The 18,693-nt window shown below is 53.8% G+C and overlaps 1 protein-coding gene across 6 annotated transcripts in view; it reads left to right on the top strand.

The window, feature by feature from the left end:
- SSBP3 (single stranded DNA binding protein 3) overlaps positions 1-18,507 on the top strand; it is a 54,774-nt gene extending 36,267 nt beyond the window's left edge. The window contains exons 5-18 of one of the 6 annotated variants that reach the window (XM_075508817.1): positions 370-459; positions 8,643-8,723; positions 9,485-9,544; positions 11,662-11,728; positions 11,836-11,912; positions 14,816-14,880; positions 14,997-15,045; positions 15,370-15,405; positions 15,617-15,671; positions 16,184-16,254; positions 16,794-16,872; positions 17,126-17,154; positions 17,339-17,440; positions 18,077-18,507. In XM_075508817.1, the coding sequence (XP_075364932.1) occupies positions 370-459; positions 8,643-8,723; positions 9,485-9,544; positions 11,662-11,728; positions 11,836-11,912; positions 14,816-14,880; positions 14,997-15,045; positions 15,370-15,405; positions 15,617-15,671; positions 16,184-16,254; positions 16,794-16,872; positions 17,126-17,154; positions 17,339-17,440; positions 18,077-18,208 (993 nt within the window). In that variant the 3' untranslated portion in view covers positions 18,209-18,507. Of the gene's footprint in view, positions 1-369; positions 460-8,642; positions 8,724-9,484; positions 9,545-11,661; positions 11,729-11,835; positions 11,913-14,815; positions 14,881-14,996; positions 15,046-15,369; positions 15,406-15,616; positions 15,672-16,183; positions 16,255-16,793; positions 16,873-17,125; positions 17,155-17,338; positions 17,441-18,021 lie in introns of all 6 variants that reach the window. The other 5 variants (XM_075508820.1, XM_075508818.1, XM_075508822.1 and 2 more) reach the window with 5 other exon arrangements.
- Positions 18,508-18,693: the final 186 nt, after the last annotated feature.

The following is an 18,693-nucleotide window of genomic DNA, read 5'->3' as shown; positions in this document are numbered from 1 at the left end:
AGCATTTAAAAAGCCTCGGAACAGCTTCTGCCTGAAGTCGCGCATTGGATGAGGCTCCTTGGTGGATTAACGAGACTAAATGCCTGGGTAAATGAATAAATAAGGCCCAGAATTATCCCCAGTTTTTGCACGGCCATCTTCTCTGTGGGCGAATTGCAGAAGCCAGTGCCTCTCCGGCTCTGAGCATCCTCTGCTTGTTCCCCCGTCGGGGGAAGATGCTCGGGGCATGGGGAGCGATGCTCGGGGCTCTGGAGGTAACACACTAATTGACTCAGTGCGGTGTAGCAGGGGAGATGGCTTTTTTAATGTGTTTTTTTTCTTAACTCCAACTCAAACCCACCGTGTTTGTCCTGGTTTTGTTCCCCGCAGAGTGCAGCTGCCGCTCCGAGTCCTGTGCTTGGAAACATTCCCCCGAACGACGGGATGCCCGGGGGCCCCATCCCGCCCGGTTTCTTCCAGGTAGGCTGCCGCTCCTCCCGATGCTCGCCTCCACACCGCGCACGTGTTTGCTTACGCTCTGGGTGTCAGCGCTGTCCTGCCTGTGTTTTTTTTCCAAGGAGATGCTAGGGAAGCAGCATGCCCGCATAGCTGACCTGTCTAGGAATAACTCGTGTTCTGCTGTCCTTCCACGTTTGCTTTCTAGTTTTTGTGGCCTTAAAGCAAATTTCTTTCTTGCTTGAAGAGGTTACTGTGTATTTACAACCAATATTTTTTTCCAAAGCTGCTTGGTTTGTGTTTGGGTTGGGATTGTATTTGTTCTCCAGTCCTAACAGACGTGCGTAATTGGAAACATTCTGGATTTTGATTCCTGAAACTTCTCCCCCCCCCCCCCTCTGGTTAACCGCTTGATTTTTTCCAAATGCAATCACTGAAAGCATTAACAAACGCTGGCTGCGGCTGCAGGCAGGAGCCAGCTCCAGCCAAGTCCCCGAATGCCGTGGAGGCACCTTGTAAGCAAATACCTAGCAAAGTCCCCAAAGTCCCCTCGCTCCTTCCTTCTCCCGCGCCGAGCTCTGACCGAGGTGAGGGTAACGTATGTTTGGAGTGATGCTGATGGAAAGGATCTCGACAAGCACACAGAAAAGGAGTTTTCAAAACTTGAACCGTGGGGTTTTTTTGGATTTCTCTGGAATCTCTTTGCGCGGCATGAGCCGCACTGGTTTGCAGCGGCATAAGCTCGCAGTGCATTAAAATCTTCCTTCCTGAGGAAGAAACACTTGTTCGTGTAACAAATGGTATAAGAGTTGAAAGGAATATTTGTTTTGGCAGGCTCTTTTTTTTTTATCTGGGCTTGTGATTTGTATATGGGAGAACTTCTTGGGCAGTAGACAGGCGGACTCGATAAGGCGCTTGTGATTTATTGTGGCGATATCTGAGCCCGATACCGCCGTTTGTGTGTGTATGGGAAGGGGGAAGGGGGGTCCTGTCTTTTTTTTTTTTTTTAGAGAGATCCCATTTCCTGAACATGCTTCTGACAGAGTAAGAATATCCGATATTGATCGGGAACCCTAAAACAGGCGAATCTTGTAGCAGCGCTTGGTGGCACGGGGTGAAGCCAACAGCAGAGATGCTATCTCGCAGGTCATAGCTGCTGCCAGCAATTCGAGTGCCAAGCTGCTGCTGCCAACAAATGTGTCTCCAAAAGTCCTGATCTCGCCCCACAGTGAAGCTGACTGTCCTTTGGGACTCCTGCTTCACACAGAGCTGCGAGGGCTGCAAAACTGGCACGAAGTTAGGGCAAGGCTTCAAGAGTATGGGTTGGCTTTCCCCGAGAGGGGAAGGTGAGGAAGAGGAGTCGCATCTCCCCAGACGTGCTGTGCGTGCTCCCGTCTCGACTCCTCCCGTTGACAGCCTCCAAGCTGTCCCCCCTGCTTTCCTTTCTGCCCTCCCATAGCATTTTTGCACTGAGGGTCCGATTCAGGAGCAAACAACCCATCCCAGCTCCTTACCTCTCGTGCGGCTGGGCCAAGAGCCGCTGGGGAAGGGGGGGCTCAAAAGCGGCCCTGCTTTCTTAGGACCTTTGGGGGAGGGTCCTGAAAACCCAGCAGGAGTAATGGCACCGGTGCAGGTGTCGTCTGCGGGAATGCTGCCCGTCCCCGGAGCTGCTGGAGGGAAGAGAGGACGGGTGCCGATGCATATGGCTCGCATGTGACATCTCAAGAGCCTGCCTTTCCCGAAAGCCCTCCAACATCTGGTTTCTCCTCCCAGCCGTGGGGATGGAGGGGAGGAGGGGAGAAGAAAAATCCCACCTTTTAACACAGTCTGAACATCACCGCCATGAAAGCCCGTCTGATTTATTGCGGGTGCTGGAGCTCGTTCCAGCTTCAGGAGGTGCTGGAGACCAACTCTTGCAGAGGTGGGCTGGTGGCTTGGCAGTGAGCTGATCGCAGCCCTGGGTAATTTCTTATCTCTGTGGGAAATTAAAGTGCTGAACTTAAGTGGGCAAAACCAAAAAGGTCACAGGAGATGCAAACGACTTCTCCCTGACCCTTGACGTGCCAGCTGTGGGAGTGGGTGAGGTTCCTGGTGGTACCACCCCAGCCAGTGCCTTCCCCGTGCCAGGAGACTGGAGGATGGAGAGGGCTTGGGGGTTTCAGCATCTCGCTCTTCTGCGCTGTACTGCAGGCACCAGGGACCTGCAGGCATATCCCTGAGGATAGCAGGCATGGGGTTTTGAGAGGTTTTAGAGGGCCTGATCCTGTCCCGGCATGGTGGGGCACCACGCCAGGAGCTGAGAAGGGAGTCGCCAGCAAAGCTCAGGTTGCAGAAACCCCGTGCTACCTCTCTGGGGGAGAACGAACCCCTCCAGCCCTGCACATTCGGATGTGCACCGCTGTTTGGCAAAGTGAAAAAATTATGCGGGCCGTTCCTGGGAGCTAGTGGCCCAAAAACCCATGGGAGCGAGCTTGGAGGAGAAGTGACGTGCCGGGAAGGGAAGAAGAGAGGAGGAGCCCGGGCTGCAGCACCCGTCCGCAGCCACCGTCTCACAGGGAGAGTCCCTTCCCCGTGCTGGGGCTCAGCGGTGACCTTTGGGCTGGGGGCCAAGGGAAATACAGCCTGCAGAGTCTCCCAAAACCTCCCCAAAACGATGGGAAAGGAGAGGCCCTGGGCAGCCTTGGGTTGCCGGGGCATCGCGCGGTGCCAGCCGGCAGCACGGCGTTGGGGCTGCGCTCTGGACAAAAGGTGGCCGGGTTGACTGCCGGCGTGGGTAGATGCTTTTATTTAAATCTCTCTCTTTGTCCCTTTGAGATGAGCAAACAAACCCTCTGCTCATCCTCGTAAAGGTCATCGGAGGCGTTCCCGCTTTTGTTTTGAAAGCCGGATTGATGCTGGGGTGCAGATCCCTCAGAGGAGGGACGTGGTGCCAGGAAAATGTAGAAAGGAAAATTAAAAATTGAAGGCAATTAATACCATACCTTCCTACCACTAAATAAACGAGGGGGGGACCCAGTCAGCCGCCCCCCCCCCCCGCGGCTGTGCCTCCTCTCCCCAGTGCGAACTCCCCGTGCCGCCCCGTACCCCGCACGCTGATGAAATGGAAAGTTGACCATAAATCAATGTCGGCGGCTGCGTTAGCTATGCATCAGCGGCTCGGCGCCGAGATGCACCAAAACAAAGCGCCGGCTGCTTGGTGTTCCCACACTGCCCCCTAATGCAGAGAGACCTCGGGAGCTGGGGAGGATGGGGGGCTCCGGAGCCCGGGGGGCTCCCCCCGACACCCCCTGCCCTCCCCGCCTCTCCTCCCCGCATCCCGGGGCACAGCTCTTTGGGTAAGGTCACCCACGGGGGTGAGGATGGTAAAGCCCGGGGCAATAGGAAGGGGTCCATGTTGTCCTGCTCCCTCCTTGGATGCCACCATTTTCCCCCTGCTCGGCCGTCCTGGCGTCTCGGTGGGATTTGCCACCGCTCTGCGGGTGCCACCAGCTATGGTCAGGCAGCTCCAGCGAGGTGGCCCAAGAGCCGCAAAACCAGGCTGCCCTGCCCGAAATGCCAGGGCAGAGCTCGGTGTCAGCCTTGCACTAGGCAGGGTTTGAAGGAAGGTGGCTTACGAGCTGGAGGAAAGGAAAAGCAAGCATCAGAGAAAGTTTTTTTCTGGAAGTTCAGTAGGATGCCCGAGGCTTTTGTACCGAGCGTCTGGAGCATATGGTGGGATTTGCAGTCAACTTTCTCTCGGGTGCTCCAGCCAGATGGAGGTGACTGTTCTTGGCTCCAGCTGACACGGGTTTGTTTCCTGAAGAGCTTGTGTTTAACATATTCCTTAAAACCAGGCTTCTGCAGTTGGGAGCCCCAGCTGCAGGCGAGGCAGAGCTCCTGCCCACGGCTGCCTTCCGCCGTCTGCGGGGGAACTTGGCCTGCCTTGCCCTGCCTTGCCTTGGCTTGCCTTGCCCTGCCTTGCCCTGCCTTGCCTTGCCTTGCCTTGCCTTGCCTTGCCTTGCCTTGCCCTGCCTTGTCTTGCCCTGCCTTGCCTTGCCCTGCCTTGCCTTGCCTTGCCCTGCCTTGCCCTGCCTTGCCTTGCCCTCTCTCGGGAAGCTGCGGTTGAGTCCTCACCTGGCACCACGTGCTGGAAGGTGGCCATGGTCCTCCTCTCCGAGGGCACCTGGAGCATCTCTCCTAAAAGCTCCTTCAGGGATATCTTATTTTTTTTTGTTGACAACTTGCGAAACTTCCCTCTCCACCGGTAGGAGTAAAGTTCCTCTCCAATAAACCCAGGCACGTCTTAATTAATATCCATCTAATTTATTTGAGTACTTTCTAATGTCACAACCGGTAGGCAGGGGCAGGTATTTTAAAACACGAGATGCCTTCCTGTTGCTAACTCTAAATCGTCGGTATCTCGTGGCAGCGATGCTTTGCCTTCTCGTACCATCCTGCATTGTTCTGCCACCCCCGGAGGTGCTTGAAAATGTTTTTAAATAGCAAAACTCCCCCATTAGCTGAAAGTATGTAGCCCATAAAACATGATCCATTTGTGGTGAATTACGCTGGAAACATAAATTGACACACGCAGAGCTATGATCGCTCGTGCCATTTTCCATCTTTAATATTTTACAAGAAGTTTGAGGAGTTGAGCTCGTGAAAGACAGAGTGGAAATAACCTGATCGCCTGGAAACTCCCTGTAGAAAGCAGCGGCGGCGGCAAACTTCGGTCGTCTGATGGGCCAGGCTGGGCTTTTCAAGTCCCCGTAGTGTAGAGGGGAGAAAAAAAATGAAGCGGAGAGGAGGTTGGGGCACCGAGAGCTGTGGGAAACAGTTTCCTCTAATGCCGTTTTAGCTGCTTGGGGTTGGTTGTTGGGGTTTTTTTGAGGCAGCTACAGGAAGGTGAACAGTAACCCCCTGCGCAAGGAGGGGAAAAAAAGGAAAAAAATGGAAAAAAATGACAGCTTGAGAGATGATGGGGTTTCTGCGTTTGGGGAGAGCGCTGGTCTTGAGATGAGAGTGAATTAACTGCGGAGCAGGTCCCGCTCGCCCGGCACGGCGTGTCGGATGGAGCTGTGCTGAGGGGATGCGACTCCGGGGCATTTGGGAAGCAGGACTGCATGCGTTCGGCCTCCTCTTGTAACAGCACTAAGTTAATAACTGCTAAGTACACATTTTTTAAGAAAAAAGGGTGGTTCTGTTGGTTGGAGCCCACATGTCATCTCTGCAAAACACTTGTCTCAACTACCGTGATCCAACGGGATCATCTGCCGCTTCCTCCGCAGCGAGGGAAAACCGTGCAAAAAAGCAACCCATCCGGCAGGCGTTCCCAGCCGAACGCGGGTCCCGGCCCTGAAACATCTGCAAATATTTACAGAGATAACAATATCCAGAGGGTCTGCGTTTCTGACAGAGCAGCGTGGCCGTGCCGCAGGGGCGCGGGAGGGGGCTGCAGCGGTTGCCGCCCGGAGCGAGCGTTTCGGATGCTGCTGCTCGTTGCTGCTGTGAAAAAGAAGAAAAGAATGAAGAAAAAAAAGCCCCTTGCGGCTCCTCCCTGCCTGCTGAGATGTTTGCACGAGCTGGGCGTCTGCAGTCACGTTATCCAGAAGCGTCTGCCGGGAGCGGTACCTCGTGGGATAACGCGACGGCGAGGATGCTGCTCGCTGGCCGGCAAAGCCCGGTGCCGAGCCTGGAGCATCCCGGCAAAGCCCGGTGCCGAGCCTGGAGCATCCTGGCAAAGCCCGGTGCCGAGCCTGGAGCATCCCGGCAAAGCCCGGTGCCGAGCCTGGAGCATCCTGGCAAAGCCCGGTGCTGAGCCTGGAGCATCCCGGCAAAGCCCGGTGCCGAGCCTGGAGCATCCCAGGGAGCAGCCTTGGGGCGGCGGGGCAGGGCCACGCTCCGGAGGATGCATTTCAGCAGCACAAACAACCGATGCTCTCCGGATCCGATTGCCGCAGGGGATTTTTCTCCGGTGAAAATGCCGCCGCGTCTTTCACAGACGCTTTTTCTACAATAACCAAACACTGCTTGCTCCGGAGACTTTAAACGCAGCCCCCAAGCCTCGGCTCTGGGCCCAGCCGGGGCGTGTGTAGGTGGCCATGTCCCCTGTGCGTTTGATAGCCGTTAACCCCACGCCCTCACACGCCGGGGGATACGAGAGGGAGGACATCAGGGGTTTAATACCTTCAGGATGGGGTCTGCGTGCCTGTCCAGGCAGTCCCTGTGTAACAACGACCTCTTCCTTGCAAGACAGGCGTTGCGGAGGACCTGTTGACTCTTGCGTTGATGGGACTTGAGGGTTGGCCTCTGCGAGTCCTGGTTTGTCCTTTTCCACTTGGTTTCATCGCTCGTTCACCTTTGCCAATCTTCCCTAACCCCAAATCCTGCAGCTGTGACGTGTAGGAAGGGCTTTGGCGGCGGCCAGACCTCGTTGAGGGGTGCTGTCCTCCATGAACCCCTGGTGGGAGGTGGCTGCTGCCCCCGGTACGGTTTGCATTCGCACAGACAAGAGTTAGCCACCTCAGAAGCAAAAATAAGTCAAGTTTCATGCATGGAGATGACTTCTGCTAAAGGTGGTTGATGCTACATTTGGACCACTACAGAGGTTTGTCTTCTCCGCTGTGGTGGGACGTGGATGGAGAAGGCAGTTGTGTTGGCACCGGGAGGGTTGTCCTGAGGTGCCGTGACCTCTTCCAGCCAAGGTTTGCTGGGCAGGGGCTGGTTGCCTTCGGCTCCTGGAGAATAAGTGGTGGTCTAAATGGTGGGACTTCGTTTCCCCGGGCGCAGCGGCTGGAGCGGGGAGGCTGGCAGGAGGCTGTTGGTTTAAATCCGCTTGGCTCCATCTCGCCGCCGAACCGTTCAAATTAAAAAAAAAAAAAAAAAAAGAGAGAGAGAGGAAAAAAAACCCACCCTCTTACTTTATTTACATTGCACTCAAGTTTCCGCCGTACAAAAGATTTGCAGGTGCAAATATGTCCTGCCTTCATTAACTTCCCCTCCCTTTTTAATTTATGTGATTTCAATTTTCCTTCCCTGTACTGTTAATTAGGGGACCCTCTAATCAGTACCATTATCACAGTGGTATTCATGTTTAGGAAAGCTGCTAAACAAATGCTTGCAAAATTGCTAAATGGCTAATTAATGTCTGTTAATTAAGAAAATTGCTCATGGTAACAAACCATGCCATTGCTGGCAGCAGCTAGAAGGCGAACACTTGTTGAAATCAGTAACGAGGCAGGTAGGGAACATCTGCTCCGGCGCCGGTCCTGGAGCCTGCCGTCGCTTCCCATCACCTACTGACAAAGCCCGCTTGCTTTCTCTACCAATTACACCTCCTTTGACTCAAAAAATACTTTTTTTTTTTTTTTTTTTTTTTTTCTCCTTACGTTAACACGCACCGGTATATTCTTGCACCGAGCTCGCGGTTTTTCCAAGCAAATTTTCATTTCGTGCTTTTAAGGGAAATTTAAAAAAAAAAAAAAAAAAAAGTGGGCGTTCAAGCCCAAAATGTCAGCGGCTGCTGCATTGCAGCCTTAAACCTGCACCAACTAATCTCTCCTTTTTTCCCCTAGACATCCTTTCTTTGCTCGCAAGCCATTTTACTCGCATCCTTAGGGAATCCACCTCGAGGAAGGATGTTGCATCCCTACGGTCTGGCGATGCAGCCCTGGTTGTGCCGGCCAAACGCTGCCCAGGCGCGAGCCGGGACGTGCCCCTCGTCCTCTGCGCTCGCTCCAGCACCTCCACTGAACCATGGTCAAAAAAAAAAAAAAAAAACCCCCGGAGGTGTTTCCAGCCTTCGGGATGAGAGAGGAAAAAATGATATTTTTTTTTTGTTTGGGGGTGTTTTTTGTATTTCCCCCAACCTCTCTGGTCCTCTCCTGCATATTTTTTCTTCCTCGTTGCACGCCCTTGCAAAATGTTTCCCTGTGTGTTTATCATTGCAGACTTGGTTGAACTACCGGACCGTTTACCGTCAATGTGGCTGCTGTATTTTGACAGATGTTCTGATTTTTACTATTTTTTTTTGCATATATCATTATTCATTGTTCAGCTACAAATGAATAGAAACTCAATTAAAAAGAGGAAGGAAAAAAAAAAAAAAAATTTAAAATGGGAGAACTGACTCCCCCACAAAACAGGTCCACCCGTCAATCCTTTTTTTTAGCTCTTTCTGCGCTTTCATGTGCTAATCTATAACCTCCTTCTACTGTCTGACCTCACAGGGACCGCCTGGGTCACAGCCCTCGCCACACGCACAGCCTCCACCCCACAATCCTAACAGCATGATGGGACCCCACAGTCAGGTAAAGACACTAGCGATGGGTAGGGCTGTGAACCGGGACGTGCGCTCGATTTGCTTTTTTTTTTTCCCCCCCTCTATAAGCATGCTGGGCAGCGGGTACCCGCTCCCCCGGGGAGCATCCCCCCGGGCATCCCAGCTCCGAAGCGAAATACCCTTTTTTTCCCCCCTTTTTTTTTTTTCTTTTTTTTCTTTTTTTTTTTTTTTTTTTTGGATGTGCAGTTGTCAATGGACTGAGAAGTCAATCGTGGGTATCAGACTGTTTTACCTTCCCAAGGTAGCCTGAGAAATTTAACTTGATGTGGGTTTTTAAGCTTCTGTTAGTAGCAGCAGTGGTAAAAAAGTAACTTTTAAGTCTTTCTTCTTTTTTTTTCAGTACTTAGCATTGGGGTTTTTTTTGTGTGTGCGTGTCTGTATGTGCTTATTTGCCACTTTTTTTAATATATCTCTATATATTTAAACTTGAACAGTATCTAACACTCAGGGTTTCCCATGCACTAATTTTAACAGCCTCACCTAGTATTGCCGATGTCAAACGCTCTCTCAAACAATAAATCTACAGAGAAAATGTTTAAAAAATGGACTCCGGACACCTTTTTTTTTTTTTTTTTTTTTTTTCCTTTTGAAACTTAACTTTTTTAAAAAGGATGTCGCCAGAAAAAAAAAAAAAAAACCAAAAACCGTGTGTACAGTCTAACCGGCATGCGTGGGGAGCGTGCTGCCTCCCCGCCGCTCGGCCCTGACCTCCCTTTTATGTCCCCGCAGCCGTTCATGTCGCCGCGCTACGCCGGAGGTCCCCGGCCCCCCATCAGGATGGGCAACCAGGTACTGCGCTCCCGGGCTCCGTGCCGGCGGGTTTCCTGGGGGTGGCTTTTATTTGGGGAGGGGGACAAGGGCCAGGTGTCCTGCAGACGCTCCTCGGGTTTGGATGGGAGGCATCGCCTCCCTCGAGCATCCTCCGTTTTCTTGGTGCTGGAGCATCAAGCGTCACATAACCGTTTTATTTTAATTTTTTTTGAGGTTCGGGCATATCCAGGGTGTAAACGGTGGTGGGGCATGTGCCGCTTTTTATTTGTGGTGTTTTCAGCGTGGCCGTGCCGCAGGCTTGCTGCCCGGCTGGATTTTCCCTGCAATCTCAGAAAATTAAAGTGATGGAGATAATCCCGCTGCTGGGTTGACTGAGCGCTTAGATCAGCGGCGGGGTCAAGCGGGGCAGGTCACTGCTGAATTTTTTGGGTTGGGTTTATCCTCTTATCCCAGCTTAAACAAGGGCAGTTTGTTTTTGGCCTTACGGACGGAGGCTTCCACCCCACGCGTTGCCTGAACGCGTGGCCTTTGGTTGGGGAATCCATCTCGTTCCCAACGATGCCGTGCAGATCCATAGGGTAATGACGGAACCAGAGGTCACCTGTCATTAAAGGGAAATTAAAAGAAACCTCTAATTCCTTTGAGTAGCAAAGGTGACTGTGCCCAAATTGTCTTGGGAGCTTGTTTTTTGGCTAACAACGTTATTTTTATGGAGCTCTTAATAGCAGGAAGAGCAGAATAGTCAGGAAATGGGATGTAGCAGCTTGCTTCGTGTTTGTGCTTGCTGGATTTGAGACTTGAATCGCTGGAATTTGCAAAATGACGGTGAGACAGCTGAGATGTAGCTGAGCAAAACTCAAGGGGGGCTGATGTAGGACCCCCCAAGCCCGGCTGGGCTGGAAGAGCCTCCCACCCAGGGCACTAGTGGCTGGTTTAGCGAGGTATTAATTAACGGCACCTTCTCATGGGGCAGTTTTAATGGGTCCCCGTCCTGCTGTGGTACCCAGGCTGGTCCCGAACGCCGCTGGAGGTGAGCACGGCGAGCTGGGGCAGGGAGGAGAGGCAGGGGACCGGTTTGGGGTGACTGCTTTTGCAGCGGGGTCGAGCATCCAGGAATGGGTAAAGTTAATTAGAAAGATTTAATTTTTTTCCCCCAAAGATCACGTATAAAATACAGGTTTGTACCTACCCAGAGCTTGGCAAGGTTATGGTCACATCCAGAGGGAGAAGAGGAATAAATAGGCAGGCAGGAAGGTCAGGCAGCAGAAGTGTAAATATCCATCGCTACAACCCTGTTTATCTTCCTCCCGCTGCCAGCTTCCAGCCTGCAAAAAAATTGGGATTGGGCAGATTCTGCCTCGGCGCGTCCGTGCACACCCAGTGCCTACGCTGTGCTCCAGCAGCGGGACCTGGCTGTGTCGGTATTCAAATAAAAGGCAGCGCTGTAGCAAAACTATTTACAGTTTGCTTCCCCCAGGCAGATGGTATCTGTGTTTTACTCTCCCTTTATCAGTTCGGAGCAGCCTTTGAACTTTAAATAGCCACGTTGCCTGAGCAGAGCTGGGTTTGGGGAGGAGGGGATCTGCCTTCCCCTCCTGCCTGCGTGGGGACAGGTCTGAACGCTGGTCTGCTGCAAATGGAGCATCTCCCCGTCGGCAGCTGCTGAATCGCTGCGACCTGTACGGTTTGGTCCTGGTGCTGTGTAAATACCGGGGAGCCGCGCTGCCCGTCTCCTTTCCCTGCCGGTTTTGACACCTCTGCCCCGTGCAGCTGAGCCTTTCCCCCGCTCCCCTAAAATATGACAGCCTGACAGCACATGGGCTGCGGGGAGAGAAGGAAACGCTGGTGCCTTGTTTGGTTTTTAGAGGGTGTTTGTGAAAGGAAAGGGGAGGCAAACGCCCAGAGGCTGTAGGAAGATGCCCGGGATGCGGGATGCTGCGGGATGCTGCGGGATGCTGCGGGGTGCGGGATGCTCGGGCAGCCGCAGGTCGTGCTGCGGCAGGAGGGGTGCTGCATCCCGGGGAGCAGACTGAGGAGCCCCCCCGAAAGCCTGAAGCCTCAACCCAAATCTATCTCTGTAGGCTGCGTTTTAGCAATTACTATTTTTTTCAATCTTCCCCCCCTTGTTTTCCCAGCCCCCAGGCGCCGTTCCCGGTACACAGCCGTTGCTGCCCAATTCGATGGATCCCACGCGACAGCAAGGTAAACCCAGCAGAGGAGGGCTGAACGTTAACGTTTCTCGTTAGCTGTTAATTCGGGACCCGAAGTGGCTGCTGTGCCGTGTAACGCCCCTGCTTTCCTCCCAACAGGGCACCCTAACATGGGCGGCCCCATGCAAAGGATGAATCCTCCGCGAGGGATGGGCCCCATGGGTCCCGGTCCGCAGGTAAGCCCAGCGCCAAAGAGCATCTTACAGCTTGGCAAACGCCGCGCACCATCGAAACAACCTCCTGGGGCTCAAAGGGCTGGGAGTTCCCCCCCCCCACACCCTGTCCCCCCATTAGCGTTAATGCGTTTTACATTAGTCTTGCGTCTGGGAATCCCTCCTTTTACCGGGAGTGAGGTCTTCAGGGCTCATTAAGGGTCTCGCAACCTCCCTCCAGCCCTTCCGTCAAAGGGGATGGCACTTAGCGCCGCGCCGGAGCAGCCTTTGAGTGCATTACGCTGCCTGCCTGGGAAATAGTTACGACCCTAACAGCAGGAAAGGGAAAGGAGGCTCGCATTAAAAATAAATAAATAAAAAGAAACGGCAAAGATCCCTTTAGCAGGGGAATAAGGCTTTCCTCTGTGAGGTTCCCCTCTGCCTGCCCTTCCTGCTGCCTGCTTGAGCTCTCCGTTTCAGGAAAGGGGAGTAAACTCTTGAAATTAAGCAGATCTGGGTTAATATATGCTGTCTTTCCGTTGATTCACTTTACGGAGTGGCTTGTTGTTGACTCACTCCTGTTTGTTCCTTCTACGAGACTTCAAAACCAGATTACCATATTTTGGTTGGAGGTTTATCCTCTCTGCATCGTCGCCTACGTCAAGTTTGTAGCACGAGGATCAGAGTCTGTCAAGAGACGAGCGGGTGCGCTGGAGTTTTGTTTTGTTTTTCCCCCGGAGACTGTTGAGATAAGCGAATATTGTGTAAAGAGGGAGTTGTGTCATCTCTTTTTAACGCCAGCCTGAGGATTCTGCTCAGGGATGCCCGGCCATCTCCACAGGCACCCGGATCCATCCTAGGGCAGGGGATAAAAACCCTGCACGAGCGTCGTTTCACGCGCAAGCCCTCCAATAGCAAAGCCAGGGAAGCTTTGAGTGCTGCTGCTCTGCTTAAAATCCTCCTTTGCCGGAGGATCGCACCCAAAAAAAATGGCATTTGTTAGCGTGGCCTGCGCCAAGGAGAGCGGCGGCGGTTTGCCTGGGGGAGGCTGCTCGCTTCCCACTTGCAAAGCTCTCCGCGAAACTTGGAAGCCGCGAGCGCGCGTTCAGCGCCGCGTGGGATGGCGGCGGGTCTGGGAGCCGGCGGGAGTTGTGAAATGTTCAGAGCTTTATTTTTGACTCTGCCGTTCCCTGTGTACGTACATTAGGGAGAGGCTTTTTAAAAGGCAGCCTTCCCCTGGGGAAGTGCTGGGCTTCGCAATCTGGCACCCACGGGGCGCTGCCTCCTCGCAGCCATCCAGGAATGAGCACAGGCAACCACCAAAAATACCGAATGAAACCCAGCAGCCCCTCCTCGCACCTTGTGTGCCCAGGACTTTTTTTTTCTTTAAGCTTTGCATCAAGACCTTCCCAAATACTCCTTAAATTACCCCAAAGGGCTGCAGAGCATCCAGCCAGGACGTCCCAGCATCCTGACAACAGCTACTTATTACGCACCGACGATGAATCATCCCTTACCGCTGATCGCCGCTGCCTTTTTCCCTTTAATAGTCGCAGTTTTAGCTCTGCAGAAGCCAGGATTAGGTTTGCTGGTGCCTCTGTGAAGAGGGTTTGTAGCTCGCTGGGTTTCGGCGGTGTCTTGCCGGAGCCTGGCATCCAGGTCGCTCGGCACAGCTGCGTTCCCTCCCCACCCGCCCTCAGCATCTTTCAGATGGCTTCGTTTTCCAGCCTTTCAGCTCCAATTAAAAACGCTGAGCTTTTTTTTTTTTTTTTTTTGGGGGTTTTTTTTTTTTTTAAACAAGGGGTTTGATGCTGCTATTCAGTGTAAATGGCTGGAATTTCGATAAATTAAGGACTTGCCGGTAATTTGTTTGGGGAAAACCCTTTTCTGTCTCTTCAAAACAAACTTTGGCGATGCCCTCTGTAGAGCACCGTGCTCCGGTGCATCCATAAATCCAGGGAAAAAATCGATGGCACTGAAGTATTGCACTTAAAATCCAGGTTGGAGCGCTCCGAGGGGCTGCAAAATAGGAAGCAGCCAGTCAGCCCCCCTCCTGCCCTAGTAATTTTTTTCTCTAAACGGCAGAAATACAGCCCAAAAAGATGCATCGCGGGGAGAAGGTAGGAGGGGAGGAGCGGCAGCGTGACCTAAATCCGGCTGCACGTTGCCCGGGGGGCACGGGGAGCAAAGCGCAGACCAAATGGAGCGCGGCATTCGGGGGATTCCTCTTCCCTCGCTGCCTTGGGCTTGGCTTTGTACTAGAGCTGGTTTTAGGACATGAGGGACGCAGATCTGAGGTTCCCGGTCCCGGCTGGAGGCTAAGCCGGTGTGGAATAAGCCAGGAGAGGAGCCCTGAGGTGCTGCCTGCCCTCACCCGCCCCGGGGGATGTAGCAGAGAGCTGGGAAGCAACTGGAAAACAAAGCGGGCTTGGTTTTCCCTACTCCAGCCGTCATCCTGGGAGCAGGGGATGCTCCATCTCGGGGGGAGCTCCCGCAGCCTTTTCCCTTCCTCAGGCTGCGGCAATAGCCTTCCAAGCCACGCCGCCTTTTCTCCTCCTGCCCCTGTTTTCTCCTGCACGAAAAGACGAACCCAAAAGGCTGTTGTTGGCGCCTGGGGGCCGTGGGCAGATTTGTCTCCCGGAGCTGGGAGGGGGCTGTTTTCCCTCCACCAGCGTGGCATCGGAGACCGGGAGGGACTTTGGGGCTCAGCCTGGCTCCCTTCTGTATTCAGCTGCCTGGCTTTTTTATAAACGCAATTGCTTGTTGCCTCGACGTTCATCATCGCCTAATATATTTTTTTAAAGCTCATTTTTGCAAATGAACCCTCTTGGGTTTTTGTTTGTTTGGGGTTTTTTTTTTTCCCCTTCTCTTGTCTTCTCCGGCTTCCCTTCCCATTATGGTAGACTGACCCTTGGTTATCGTTGCAGAACTACGGCAGCGGCATGAGACCTCCACCCAACTCCCTAGGTCCCGGCATGCCTGGAATTAACATGTAAGGCAAACCCCGCTCTGGGGATGTTTGGCCACCGTCTCGGGCTTTGTGGGACCGTACGGATAAAAACACAACTTTTTTTTTTTTTTTCTTCCCCTGTTTAATTTTGACCCCAGGGGGCCGGGAGCCGGCAGACCGTGGCCGAACCCCAGCAGTGCTAACTCAGTGAGTATCCCGCGGTCCTCGAAGCAAGAGCGGGGACTGGTCAGGGACCGTCCCAGAAATGAGGCCATTCCCCGTTAGCTGAAGCCTGCTAACGAGAGGGGGTTCCCCAGCCTCTCGTTTAGGCGCTGCATCTAAAGCTCAGCCCTGCTCCTCTGCTGCTCTCCCTGCGGCGGGGTGCAGCTGCGGGGCTGGCGGGCCCTGGGACCCCCACCCTGGCCGGGCTGGGGGGGCGGCAGGGCCTTTCGGCTGTGCCCTGGTGGGGTCCTGGTGGGGCAGGAGCCCCCGTACACCCCGCGGCTGAAACCGGCTCTCTTCCCTCTGTAGATCCCATACTCTTCTTCATCGCCTGGTACATACGTGGTGAGTCCTGCTCCATCTGTCCGTCCTGTCGTTGGGGTGCAGAGATGTTACGGCTTGGGGAGCTCATGCGGTTTGGGGGGGAATCTGTGCTGGGGGGGGGGCCGGGCTGGGTTTGGGGGTGCGAGGTCCAACTGGGGGAGGCGTTTGAAAATGTGGGGAGGCGGGCGATGCTCGTGTCCGCCCGTCTGACCCCTGCTTTGTCTCTCCGCAGGGTCCGCCCGGCGGCGGCGGTCCTCCGGGGACACCCATCATGCCCAGTCCCGCAGGTACGAGCCCCCCCGAGACCCTCCTCTCCGGGGCCAGCCCTCCCGGGATCCTGCCCCTTCCTCTGCCAGAAGACCCCCGTACCCGGGGCTGCACCACCGAGCACGGGCAACCCCTGCCCAACCGGCGATAACCAATTTGTGTAGCTTTTGCCTCTCCGGGGAGCGAGCGGCATGGGCTGCTTGGCTTCGGGATGGCATTTGGGGATGCTCCTATATCTCCCTATGGATTTGGATGCTGCGGGGCTCGGGGAGGTGGGGAGGCGAGGAGTGCTACGTGTCGGGGAATTACCTCCCCGCACTTCCCAGCCAGGAGTTGAATTATTTTTCACAGTTGAATTTCTGTGATTAAAAACTTTGTGGATCTTCATTAAATACAAATTAGCCAGAAAATGGTGGTACTTAGAGGGAATTTTAGGTGATAAAATACAAAAGAATGAGTTCAAGTGGCATGAGTTTGTTTTAATTAAGAAATGAATTAATCACCCGACTTATTGGGCTTCACTGTTCCACAGATTCAACAAATTCAAGTGACAACATCTACACAATGATTAATCCAGTACCGCCCGCAGGCAGTCGATCGAATGTAAGTCTGCTTTCTAATAATTTACATATCAGATACCATAACAAATCATAATTAACTTCATCAGTTGAGAGTAAAGCAGTTTAATTGATTTCAGCCATTTGTTACAAAACAGAAATAAAACAAACCATCAAAAAGCGATTAACTCTTCGGTGACTTTGTTAATTTTTTATGCTTATTAAGAGAGCGGCGGTCCTGCTGCTCCGGCCGAGGTGGTGGCAGCTGTGTGCCCGGCGAGATGCTGTGTTTTGCGGGATACGGGCAGACTTAAATCTCATTAAATGCCGGTTGGAGGGAGCCCTCTGCGCTGCCGTGGGTCTGGGTCTGCCCGCACCCGTCCGGCCAAATTTTATGGGTGAACCCCCAGGACCACGGGCCCCCAGATGCGCCCTGCAGCCTCGGGGGTGGATGCATCCCTCCTCTCGCCCCGCTGCGGAGGGACGGCTGGGGAGGGGACGGTCCCCAGGAGCCGCCGGGGCTGTGGCAGACGTGCGGGGTGGTTTTGTGGCTGATTTTGGGTTTGTCGCCTTTTTCTTCCGCAGTTCCCGATGGGCCCCGGCTCCGACGGCCCCATGGGCGGCATGGGCGGCATGGAGCCCCATCACATGAACGGATCGTTAGGTGAGCACCCGCGCACACCTCGTAAGGGGAGAGGGCTTGGGGAGCCCCGCCGTGCCTTCGCTCCCCAGGACCGCTGGCAGAGCGTCCCAGTGCCTGCTCCCATCCCGGGGGTCAGCCCCCAGTTCGGACCAGTGCTCAAAGCAGAGCTGGAAATCCGAAGGGGGGCTCTGGCGGGGAGCAGGGCAGGGGGGAGCGGGGGCCGTCGCTGCCTGCTCATTAAGGCTGTTCTCCTTTTGTGTCCTCCCCTGTGCAGGGTCAGGAGACATAGATGGACTTCCAAAAGTAAGTGAGCCTCAGAGCGGGTGTGTGGGCCCCCCTTTTCTTGGCACTGCGGTGCCGGTGTGACCCCAGTGGATGGGGACACGTCGGGGCGACGTGACCGGGACAGGCGGGGCTGTGTCCGGCCCCCACGGCATTTCGGGGGGCGCAGGGACCTGCTCACCACCTCCCCCCCCATCTCCTGCAGAATTCTCCAAACAACATAAGTGGCATTAGCAATCCCCCGGGCACTCCAAGAGACGACGGGGAGCTGGGAGGCAACTTTCTCCATTCCTTCCAAAATGACAATGTGAGTGAGTGCCTCCCCGGGGACGGGGGGACGGTCCCCAGGGCGTCTCGGCACGGGGGCGGGTGGGCTTGGTGGTGGGTGCCTTTTGGACCTAGGTCGTGCTATGTGTGAGCTGCTCCGGGACAGAAAGTGGGGAGGAAGAAATACGCTGGTGGGTGCAAGCTTGGGTCCTCGGTAGGACAGGGGTGTACCGAGGGAGGGGAGAGGATCCCGCGGGATGGAGGGGAGCCGCTGTGGACGCAGCCAGCGGCGCTGGCCTCGCCGACTCAAGGCACTGTGCGTGGCTGCAGACATCCCTCCTCTTCGTCCTCTATTAGCAGCATATACACGCGTGCCTGTTAATTACTTGTTTTAATTTGCATCTCACCCCATACTGTTCTGCTGATTTTCTCCCTGGAAAAGCCAGTTACAGAGCAGATTACGCCCTGATAAATTCGAGTCTCCGGCATATCCTCTCCTCCCGATTTCTTAGATCCCATTAGGTTGCTGTATAGTTGTCATCAGCCTCCGTTTGCGTCCCCCTTCGGTGTCTGGGGGTCTGGCCCGCCTGGTTTCTCACCCTGGCTCTGTCTCTCTTCCAGTATTCCCCCAGCATGACGATGAGTGTGTGATTTCCCTCCCCCTCCTCCTCTCCAGGATCAAGAGAGTCAGCTGCCGTTCGGAGGATCTCAACGAATTATGCAAGAAGAAGAAGAAGAAGAAGCTAGGTGTATGGGCAGGGAGACGCGTGGCGGGGGCCAAAACCCCAGGTTTAGTTTCATGCAATAAAAAGGCTGAACTTTTTATTCCATAAAACATGAAGGACAAAACTTAAAATATTTCAAGACATGACAAGACCCTTCTTTGTGCGGAAGGGTTTATATATGTACATGACACTTCTTTTTGGAAACAAACGGAAGCCTCTAGCACCCAACTCCGATCTCTTTGCTTTGTTCTTTTAAATAAAGACAGAAACCGAACCTGTTGTATGTTTGTGCCGTGCGACACCAGGAAGCTAGTCTAGATATGAAATCTCATGTTGTCTCTGTTGTAGTCATTTTTTTAAATAAACTGGACAGTTTACAATGGTGGTTTTCGTTCAGAAGGCCTGGTTTTTTTTTTTTGTTTTGGGGGTTTTTTTCCCTTCTATTTTTGGGGGGGGTTTTTTGGTTCGTTTGCAGCACAACGCTTCCTCCTCCAGTTAACAAGATCTGCTTTGGGGAAGAGACTCCACCACCTTGTTATAAACTTGTTAACGCAGGTGACCCCTTCTA

The sequence above is a fragment of the Mycteria americana genome, chromosome 7, assembly GCF_035582795.1.
Source record: "Mycteria americana isolate JAX WOST 10 ecotype Jacksonville Zoo and Gardens chromosome 7, USCA_MyAme_1.0, whole genome shotgun sequence".
Lineage (NCBI taxonomy): Eukaryota > Metazoa > Chordata > Aves > Ciconiiformes > Ciconiidae > Mycteria > Mycteria americana.
The sequence above is the reverse complement of the archived record's forward strand: the minus strand, read 5'-3'. Positions and strand labels throughout refer to the sequence as shown.